Below are 9,904 nucleotides of genomic sequence, written 5' to 3'. Positions count from 1 at the left end.
TGATCAAGGGACATAAAAGTGCCCGTAGTCTAAGAATCACCCAGATATTTTTTCCACTGCTGACATTTCATGGATGTAACAACTAATCCATTAATTAATTGAGAAACTAAGTCTGTTAATCAAATATACAAATAATTGTTAGTTGCAGCAAAGAACATTTAGTGACTGATGACCAGTGTGTTTTGGTTAAAAAAACAAAACAAAAAAAGTGTAAGAATTTTGTGTAATGTGGAAACTAGTCAGGACTGCATTTTTAACTGGACAATTTTTTTTATTATTTTTTTTGGGGGGGGGGGGTGTCTTTAACATAATTTACAAAGAGAACTTGTGTCTAGAAAATGTAAACTAAATGAAAAAGCCTAAAGGTGTTACTGTAGAGCGTTTTGTTGCTCCCGTGTGACCATGAGCAACATTTGCTGTCATTTCAACAAATTCATGTTTTATTTGAGTTTGTATTTTCTCAGTTTGTGTTCTTGCCAAAGATTTAGTCATTTGATACAGTTCTGAATATGAATTAAAGCCTTTTGAAGTGAAGTTGTTTCTCACTATGCAGACATAAAGGGACAATTTGAACAATTTATTTAGAATAAAGGGTTTTTTTTTTTTTGTTTTGTTTTTTTTTTCCTTTCTTCCCCTCCTCCTTCTCTTCCGTTTTCTCAACTGGCCTCTCATTATGTTTATTCTATGGACTTGAGACTCCACCCTCATTCTGGAACGTCAGTTACAGTCATTGACTTTGGCAATGCTGCCATCTCGTGGTGGATGTTAAGTTTACCCCTTTTTCTTGTGCTGGACAGCGTGTCTCAGACTGATTATGTGGTGTGTGTGTGTGTGTGTGTATATATATACTTCTCCATGGTGGTTCCTCAGTTTTGAGAAACAGAGTGGTTGAGGAAGGCCAAGGATATGCCTACAGTCCACCTGGCTGCATCACACAGGTGGTTGACCAGCTGTCTGGTCCTGACTTCCAGGACCAGGCACAGTTCCATAGTGGTGGACGCAGGGTCACACTCCACCCACATACTCCCAGGCATGAGCTTGGAAACTCATTTACAACTGAATGAGATTTTCTTCACCAAGGAAAGATTTCTGCCATCAGCCACTTTAGTTGTTTTACATAGTTTTCAGGATTTTTGGTCTTAACTTGCAGGTTTTTTTAAGAATGTACAAAAATGTTGATATGGCCACTCCTAAAGTTTCTGGTATGTATCTAATAATTGTATTTTTATTTGTATTGCTTTTACAGCCCTCCTTGCCTCCTTCACTTGGATCAGCACCTTTTTGGACCTTATTCTGACCGTTAACAGTGAACTGCTAAAAAAGAAAAGAAAATCCAAACTCAGTATTTGAAATCAGCTTTGGACACTTAATTTCCTTAAATTGGCCTTGAATAATGCAAGCACCACCTGGCCATAAAACGGCTTCTCACTTAATTTTCCAATGTATTATGTACAGGGGTGCCGAAAAGAGAATGAGAAGAATTCTAGGGCCCATGATTGACAGGGGCCCAGAGAAGCCCCTAATACAACTATAATCCTGACAAAATAATATGGGCGTGGCTCAGTAAGATTTCTTTTCATGGGGCCCAAAATCCCTGCTGGCGCCCCTGAAAATGCAAAGCATATAACTAGTTTTGTAGTACTCAAGTCTGGCCTTGGTCTCAGACTTTTTCACTCCTCCTCGTCTCAGAATTGACAGCAGTTCTACTCATCTTGACTTGCTCTTGGACTACATAAATTCAAATTTGCAATGACAAAATTAAATGAATTCACATTGTGTTGACTGAGGAAATACAGAAGACTCCATAGTGCAATGCTCTCTTGAATCCGCTGTCTTTACATTTAGTTTCATCAATCACAAAAGATGCACAGTGCAGAATGTAAGTTCTGTCATGTATTAATCACAGACACGTGTGTGTGGGGCAGATGAGCACTGCACAGTATGTCCCTTTCTGGCTACTCTTAACATGGGGACCTCATTTCTATACAGATACAAAGGCCTCGTACTAAGTTTATGAAAATTCATTGTTGGTAATTTACACTAATGGATAGATGGTTATGAAGGCTATATTTTATATCTGTTGATAAACACCCCTAAATCCTACACTCAAAAAATAATTTCCTCAGTGAACATAATAAAATTATCTAAAGTATTTCCACCCAAGTAAAATGCATGAATGTAGCCAGAAACAATGTTGCTGAGTGACCTAAATGTAAACTTGTTGGGTCAACATTATGAATTTGCGTTCCTATTACTTAATTACCATGGTGCAGGCCAACTAGATTTGTAAGGATAAATGTAACAACAACAACAAAAAAAGTCCCTTCGGCTGCTCGCTTTGCACTCAGGGATCACCATGGCAAATCCAAGGTGGATCTGCATGTTGAATTGGCACAGGTTTTACGCCGGATGCCCTTCCTGACACAACTCTACATTACGTGGAGAAATGTGGCAGGGGTGGGGTTTGAATCTCGAACCTTCTGCACTGAAACCAAGTGCACTAGCCACCCCCCACCCCTCGCCTCGCCCTGCCCTTTCAGGGTAAATGTAACACACTGATGTAATTTTCTTGGGCCATTTAAACTTGTTTGATATGAATTACTTTTTTTTTTAGGGTAGTTACAACTACTTTTTAAAAAGTACAGTTGTAATTTTCTTGGGCCATTTAAACTTGTTTGATATGAATTACTTTTTTTTTTAGGGTAGTTACAACTACTTTTTAAAAAGTACAGTTGCATGTCAACTTAACTTTGCTTTGTCAACACAATTTTTGCAGATCTACCTTGGATTTGCTGTGGAGACCTCTGAGCGCAAACAAGCGAGCAGCCAGAGGGACTTTTTTTGGGGGGTTACATTTACACTTACAAATCTTGTTGACCTGAACCATGATCATTAAGTAACAGTAACACAATTTCATCATGTTGACCCAAAAAATTTACAGTAGTGTTCAGAATAATAGTAGTGCTATGTGACTAAAAAGATTAATCCAGGTTTTGAGTATATTTCTTATTGTTACATGGGAAACAAGGTACCAGTAGATTCAGTAGATTCTCACAAATCCAACAACACCAAGCATTCATGATATGCACACTCTTAAGGCTATGAAATTGGGCTATTAGTAAAAAAAAAAGTAGAAAAGGGGGTGTTCACAATAATAGTAGTGTGGCATTCAGTCAGTGAGTTCGTCAATTTTGTGGAACAAACAGGTGTGAATCAGGTGTCCCCTATTTAAGGATGAAGCCAGCACCTGTTGAACATGCTTTTCTCTTTGAAAGCCTGAGGAAAATGGGACGTTCAAGACATTGTTAAGAAGAACAGCGTAGTTTGAATAAAAAGTTGATTGGAGAGGGGTAAACTTACACGCAGGTGCAAAAAATTATAGGCTGTTCATCTACAATGATCTCCAATGCTTTAAAATGGACAAAAAAAAACAAAAAAAAAACGCGTGGAATAAAACGGAAAACAACCATCAAAATGGATAGAAGAATAACCAGAATGGCAAAGGCTCACCCATTGATCAGCTCCAGGATGATCAAAGACAGTCTGGAGTTACCTTTAAGTGCTGTGACAGTTAGAAGACGCCTGTGTGAAGCTAATTTATTTGCAAGAATCCCCCGCAATGTCCCTCTGTTAAATAAAAGACGTGCAGAAGAGGTTACAATTTGCCAAAGAACACATCAACTGGCCTAAAGAAAAATGGAGGAATATTTTGTGGACTGATGAGAGTAAAATTGTTCTTTTTGGGTCGAAGGGTCACAGACAGTTTGTGAGACGACCCCCAAACTCTGAATTCAAGCCACAGTTCACAGTGAAGACAGTGAAGCATGGTGGTGCAAGCATCATGATATGGGCATGTTTCTCCTACTATGGTGTTGGGCCTATATATCACATACCAGGTATCATGGATCAGTTTGGATATGTCACAATACTTGAAGAGGTCATGTTGCCTTATACTGAAGAGGACATGCCCTTGAAATGGGTGTTTCAACAAGACAATGACCCCAAGCACACTAGTAAACAAGCAAAATCTTGGTTCCAAACCAACAAAATTAGTGCTCGCAGATGTGAAGAAATCATGAAAAACTGTGGTTATACAACTAAATACTAGTTTAGTGATTCACAGGATTGCTAAAAAAGCAGTTTGAACATAATAGTTTTGAGTTTGTAGCATCAACAGCAGATGCTACTATTATTGTGAACACCCCCTTTTCTACTTTTTTACTAATAGCCCAATTTCATAGCCTTAACAGTGTGCATATCATGAATGCTTGGTCTTGTTGGATTTGTGAGAATCTACTGAATCTACTGGTACCTTGTTTCCCATGTAACAATAAGAAATAAACTCAAAACCTGGATTATGCTTTTTAGTCACATAGCACTACTATTATTCTGAACACTACTGTACATTTGTGTCACTCAGCAAAACAGTTTCTGGCTATATTAACGCATTTTATTTTGGTGGAAATACTTTACATAACTTTATTATGTTCACTGATCAAGTTAAATTTCAAGTGTTTGCATCTTACATTAAAACTACATGATTTGAAAGTGTTCAACCATAAAAACTGGTTTTATATTGTAGAAGCTACATGTTAGAAACTTTGGTTCATGTAACTGACACCAGTATATGCTATAGTACTTCTGTACACCCGCCCTCCCACCCAATAATTGAATTTATTCCTTAATTATTCAGTTTGTGAGTTGTGCAGTTTCTTTGCTCTGCAGGCAGAGAGAGAGTAACCATGTTAAAAAAAATTTGACGCGGTGGAGCAACACTAAAAATCTGTTATTTGCGCACTCTGTTATCTGATCTGGTTGTAATAACACACAGCTTTAACTGCCTCCCACTGTTTTGTCCACAGTGAATAAATAGCAGCATGAACAAAGACTGCTGTCGCTGAACAAGTTTGACAAGCAACAACTGAAATCTTAGTCTGGAGCTGAGCAGCAGTGAAGTGCGTCTCGTGTACCGGCAGACATGAATGTAAGTACAAAGTGTGAGATTTACGATGTGTGTGTGTTTCAGGTGTACTGATGAATCAATTTGCATAGTTCTGCTTATCTGTGTTATCTGTGGAAAGTTTCATGTCATGAATGTGAGTGAGCAGCCTGTTTGTAATTATGTGGCCAGGTTTGAAAACGAACTCAAGAAAGTCCATTTTGATGCGATATTTGCCATTTTCTAGATTGTCATAACCACATTACATTTATTATCTTCCAGGAGTCATTTTCTAAAGCAGCAAAGGAAGCGGTGAGGTTGAAGCAGATGCCAGACAGAGGCGAAATGTCTGAGCTGTACGGCTTGTATAAGCAAGCCACATGTGGCAATAATACAACAGGTGAGTCCGTGTTTACACAGCTGTGGTCCTCAGCAATTTTAATTTGGTAAGATGTCTGCTTCTTTTACAGGAAACAGACACAAGAAGTAGGGTGAGATCATGAATGAGGCCTGACAAGTTTGGTTTCATTCATTCAAGAAAATTCTTCCAGCACTATAGCCTCAAATGTTTGGCTGCACAATTGAAAAAAAATAAGGTAAAATACCAAATAAAAATTCTGCCATCAACATTAATTCAGATTTGATTTTTTTTTTTTCCAAAGACAACTAATCAGTGTATCATAAACTGATCAACATAAAACTGTAAGAGAGTTCAATGAATAAAACTATGTTTTAAACCTCAAGTGTAGTTACACCAGATAATGGTGCAGTTTAGCTAGAATTTCCATAAAAATTATTCATTTTGTGATAAAAGCATGGATTTTGGCACACATTCTAAATTAATATTTATTTTCAGATATCCTTCCTGGAGCTGACCTCTAATGAGCTGCAGGGGTCAAAATTTAAAAATGCTCCAATCATGTTGAAAGCTACACCACATTATTTGTCTGATCATAACGATTCCAAAAAGGTATAGTTTGGACTATCTCTGACTGAATTCCATGGAGTTATGGGGTAGAAACAGCAGAAATGGTGACAAAGGTCAGTTTCAGTTTGTACAGGGGTCAAAGTTAAAATTGCTCCAATTTGAGTAAAAAATTATGCAAATTATTGGTTAATAGAATTTTAAAAAGAAATAGTTTGCACCATGTGTCATGCTTAGTTATCATGTTATGGGGTAACATATGTCACATGTCATTCATTTATTACTCCTTTTCTTTCAACTAATAATTTGCATAATTTTTTTTACCAAAATTTGAGCAACTTTATCTTTTGTCCCCTGTACAAACTGAAACTGACCTTTGTCACCATTTTTGCCGTCTTTACCCCATAACTCCAGAATATTCAGTCACAGATAGTCCAAACCATACCTTTTCGGAATTCTTATGATCAGACAAATCATGTGGTATAGTTGTCAACATGATTGGAGCATTTTTATATTTTGACCCCTGTGTAATTCATTATTGACCCCTGTAGTTAATTAGAGGTCAATCAGCTCCAGGATGGCTCCATATCTGAAAAAAAAAACATTAGTTTGTTTAGAATATGTGTGCCAAATTCCATGCTTTTATCACAAAATGAACAATTGTTTTGCTATACAGCCCCATTCAGAGATCTATTTTGTTTAATGATGAGGACTCTTTATTAAAAATAATTAGATTAGTAATTTTAACTTTTCCAGCATCTTTGTTTCTTTTTAAGATTTTTGCACCACACCATGTACACACACACACACACACACACATGAATATTTAACAGCAGAACAGACGTACATTTTGATTGTTCACAGAATACCCAGGATTCTTTGACTTCAAAGGCAAAGCGAAATGGGATGCGTGGAATTCACGAAAAGGTCAGAATGATTTCTGTTTTTCTGTAAGATATCTTAGATATCTTTAGATATCTTATCTAGAGATATCTTTATCATAAGATATCAACTGCGGAGACAGCAGAGCATCCAGTACAAACACCAACTGTCTGTGTTTCAGGTCTGTCCAGAGAAGAGGCAATGAACAAATACGTTGACTTGGTGGAGAGCCTGAAAAACAAATACGGCTTAGATTCTGATTAGGAATGATTTAGTGTTTTAACTTTCGGCTGTCAGGAGAAACTGAGATAGAATTTGTAAGTATAAGCCACAGTGGGCTCAGAGGACGACGTGCTTTCTGGAGGTCAAACTGAGCAAAAACATAAAAAGTAACTGAATAAAGTGAGACACAACACATGCTGCATAGACATGGAGATTAAAGGTAAAGACTTTGGGCATATCTTGCTCTATAGTGCATTCGGGCCGTGTCCAAAGCCACCTCACCATTTACAAAGTGAATAATCTGAATGCAGAGTCAGTCACAGTGCAGAGGGGTTGTATTTAATTGTGTAAATAATGGTGGGTTGGTTTGATACACAAAATGCACAAATCAGTGTCATCTGTCTTTCAAGTGACAAAGTGACAAAGTTTTTTATTCGGCACACAAAATATTCAAATAGAAAAAAGAACAATTCCACAAACAAACACAGACAAAACTAGTGAGTCCGAAAGGGTGTGGGCTGAAGCTTCCCTTTAAAGGGGGACCTATACTTTCTTTTAACTGCGTTTCGGTGTACACATGATGGCTGCCTCACATGGTCTGTGTCCATATGTTGCGTTGGTTATGTACGTCCTCTGATATACTCATAAACAGTGCGGCGGTGTCAGGATGATCAGCAGAAACAAACAAAAAATCGCATCCTTGATTTTGGAGCCTAATGTACCATCTACGAAGGTGCTGCCACCACTGCCGTCACTTTTTTTGACGTGACCTCAGAATGACCAAAATACTAACCTCTTTGAGTAGTGCCATGTTTATTGTTTACATCATGCAAATCCAAAAGATCAATACAGTGTAATTACACTAGTGTACATGACAAATTCAATTCCCATTTGCTTTTTTTTTTTTTTTAGATAATTTTAGTACAAACCTACCAAATAAACCTTACATGATGCATATTCATTACTGTAATAAATCCTACTCATTTGAAATGCATAATCCTTAGCTTTATGTATTTAGTGTTAATAAAATATAATTACTCTAAATCAATAATAATGACAGTATTTATTTAAAATACATAACGTATATTGTTTGAATTGCATAATAATTATGTTACCTATACAAGATAATTGGCATCAGTAACATAATTATTATGCAATTTTAACAATATACTTTATGTATTTTAAATAAATACTGTCATTATTATTGATTTGGACCCAGAAACGAGTGAGACACCAAAAGAGGTTTATTTCACAGTGCATCTCCTCCCTGTATCTTTGGTGACAAGCTTCATCAGTGCACTGAATTTCTGCAGCATGTCTACATCTGAGGCAGAAGCTCAAAGCACTTACAAATATTTCCCACATGCACACAAACTAGCATATACAATAATGAATGTTTATGAATTCAATAGTACAAATATTTCATGAGGTGATTGATTCGATCTGTTGTTGTAAATGGAAAAAGGAGCCGTTAACCACTCCCCCTTTCACCTGAGGGAGGGGGCATTATGTCATCTTTCTGACAGACCGTGTGGGCGTGTCTCAGAGAAAGCAGGAGTCCAAATATGGACTAAAACAAATTGGTCCACTCATGGTTTTTTAAAATTCGCTGAAAAGCTAATCCGCGAATGAAAACGTTAACTTTGCAAATGAGCTATTAGCTGAACTAAAACCACTGGTGATGGGTATTTTGATTCATTCCTGTTAAGAAACAGATGTGATCAGGTTCTCTGCTCTTATTGTCCTTTTGCAACTTTATTATCAATATATTAAAAGCCAAGTGGCCTCTGTGTGCATGTGTATGTGTGTGCGTGTGTATGACTTCCATCACAGAGCAACTGGGGAGAGCTGACATTTGCTGTTTGCGGTATGTATGTAAGTTGAACAAAGGAAATATCTCAACTTTGCCAGTTATAAATGATGACATCAACTAAATGCACAAAACAATAAATACAATTATCCATAAAACTTTATCATTTTAATTTTCTGCACTTTCAGTTAAAATCATTATAGAAACTTTGCATAATTTGTTACCACCCCTGAAAAATGTCAGCTACCTATTTTATAAACACTACCCAATCTAGAGCCCATGGATCCCCACGGGCAACACGTTCGTAATATTTATTATTATATAAAATACACATGAATCAGATCTGGAGCCACTTATGCAACAGGTTCATATTTGCTGTGGATGAACAAGTTTTGCACTCAAGCAAGATCAGATCTGAGTTGGTACAAACATGAGAGACATTGGGAGCCGCGATGCATACTCTGCATGTGCGCGTAACACTGCACTGTAAGAGTATGATGGTCAATTCAAGATCTAGCCGGAGTAATCATAGCAAAACCAACATATCAGACATCATTAATCTACAGTGTTAGTTGCTCATATCCAGGAAATACGTTTTTCGTAGAAGAGTGGCATCACTTATACCATGTGAAGACAAATTATTGTCTGATTGAGATGAACTTTGGATCACCTCTCTGGCCTGTTTGGTTACAGAGATATCCTGGAAAATGTGACTCGATTTTTGAAGACCTTGACCTTTGACCACTCTGCTCCACACATTTATCATCTTCAGACACTTGTTCGAAAAATATTCTGAACAAATTTGGTGACAGTCAGAAGTTGTTTGCTGGTTATTTTCAAGAAAATTATTTAATTGAAGCAAATCTGCTCTTTAGCCTCAGTGATAACTGAGCTCTCATTTTTGGATATTACTACGGTAATGTTTAATTTTTTGACAAAGTGTTCCATTTTACCTGATAGAATTAATACACTCAACAAAAATATAAACACAACACTTTTGGTTTTGCTCCCATTTTGAATGAGATGAACTCAAAGATCTAAAACTTTTTCCACATAAACAATATCACCATTTCCCTCAAATATTGTTCACAAACTAGTCTAAATCTGTGATAGTGAGCACTTCTCC

At 37.0% G+C, this 9,904-nt stretch overlaps 1 protein-coding gene across 1 annotated transcript; it reads left to right on the top strand.

Annotated features, from left to right (window-relative positions):
- The first annotated feature begins 4,819 nt into the window (after positions 1–4,819).
- LOC117515195 (acyl-CoA-binding protein-like) lies at positions 4,820–7,068 on the top strand. The gene is made up of 4 exons (XM_034175668.1): positions 4,820–4,984; positions 5,222–5,339; positions 6,729–6,791; positions 6,928–7,068. Exons 1-4 carry the CDS (start codon positions 4,979–4,981, stop codon positions 7,008–7,010), a joined length of 270 nt encoding a protein of 89 aa, XP_034031559.1. The 5' UTR covers positions 4,820–4,978; the 3' UTR covers positions 7,011–7,068.
- The last annotated feature ends 2,836 nt before the right edge of the window (positions 7,069–9,904 follow it).

The sequence above is a fragment of the Thalassophryne amazonica genome, chromosome 1 (assembly GCF_902500255.1).
Source record: "Thalassophryne amazonica chromosome 1, fThaAma1.1, whole genome shotgun sequence".
NCBI lineage: Eukaryota > Metazoa > Chordata > Actinopteri > Batrachoidiformes > Batrachoididae > Thalassophryne > Thalassophryne amazonica.
Note: the sequence above shows the minus strand (reverse complement) of the source record. Positions and strands in the feature narration are given on the sequence as shown.

Excerpts from the sequence above, each read along its gene's own strand:
- LOC117515195 (XM_034175668.1), top strand. Across the intron at positions 5,340-6,728 it reads ATGTGGCAATAATACAACAG|AATACCCAGGATTCTTTGAC; the intron begins GTGAGTCCGTGT and ends GATTGTTCACAG. Across the intron at positions 6,792-6,927 it reads TGCGTGGAATTCACGAAAAG|GTCTGTCCAGAGAAGAGGCA; the intron begins GTCAGAATGATT and ends TCTGTGTTTCAG.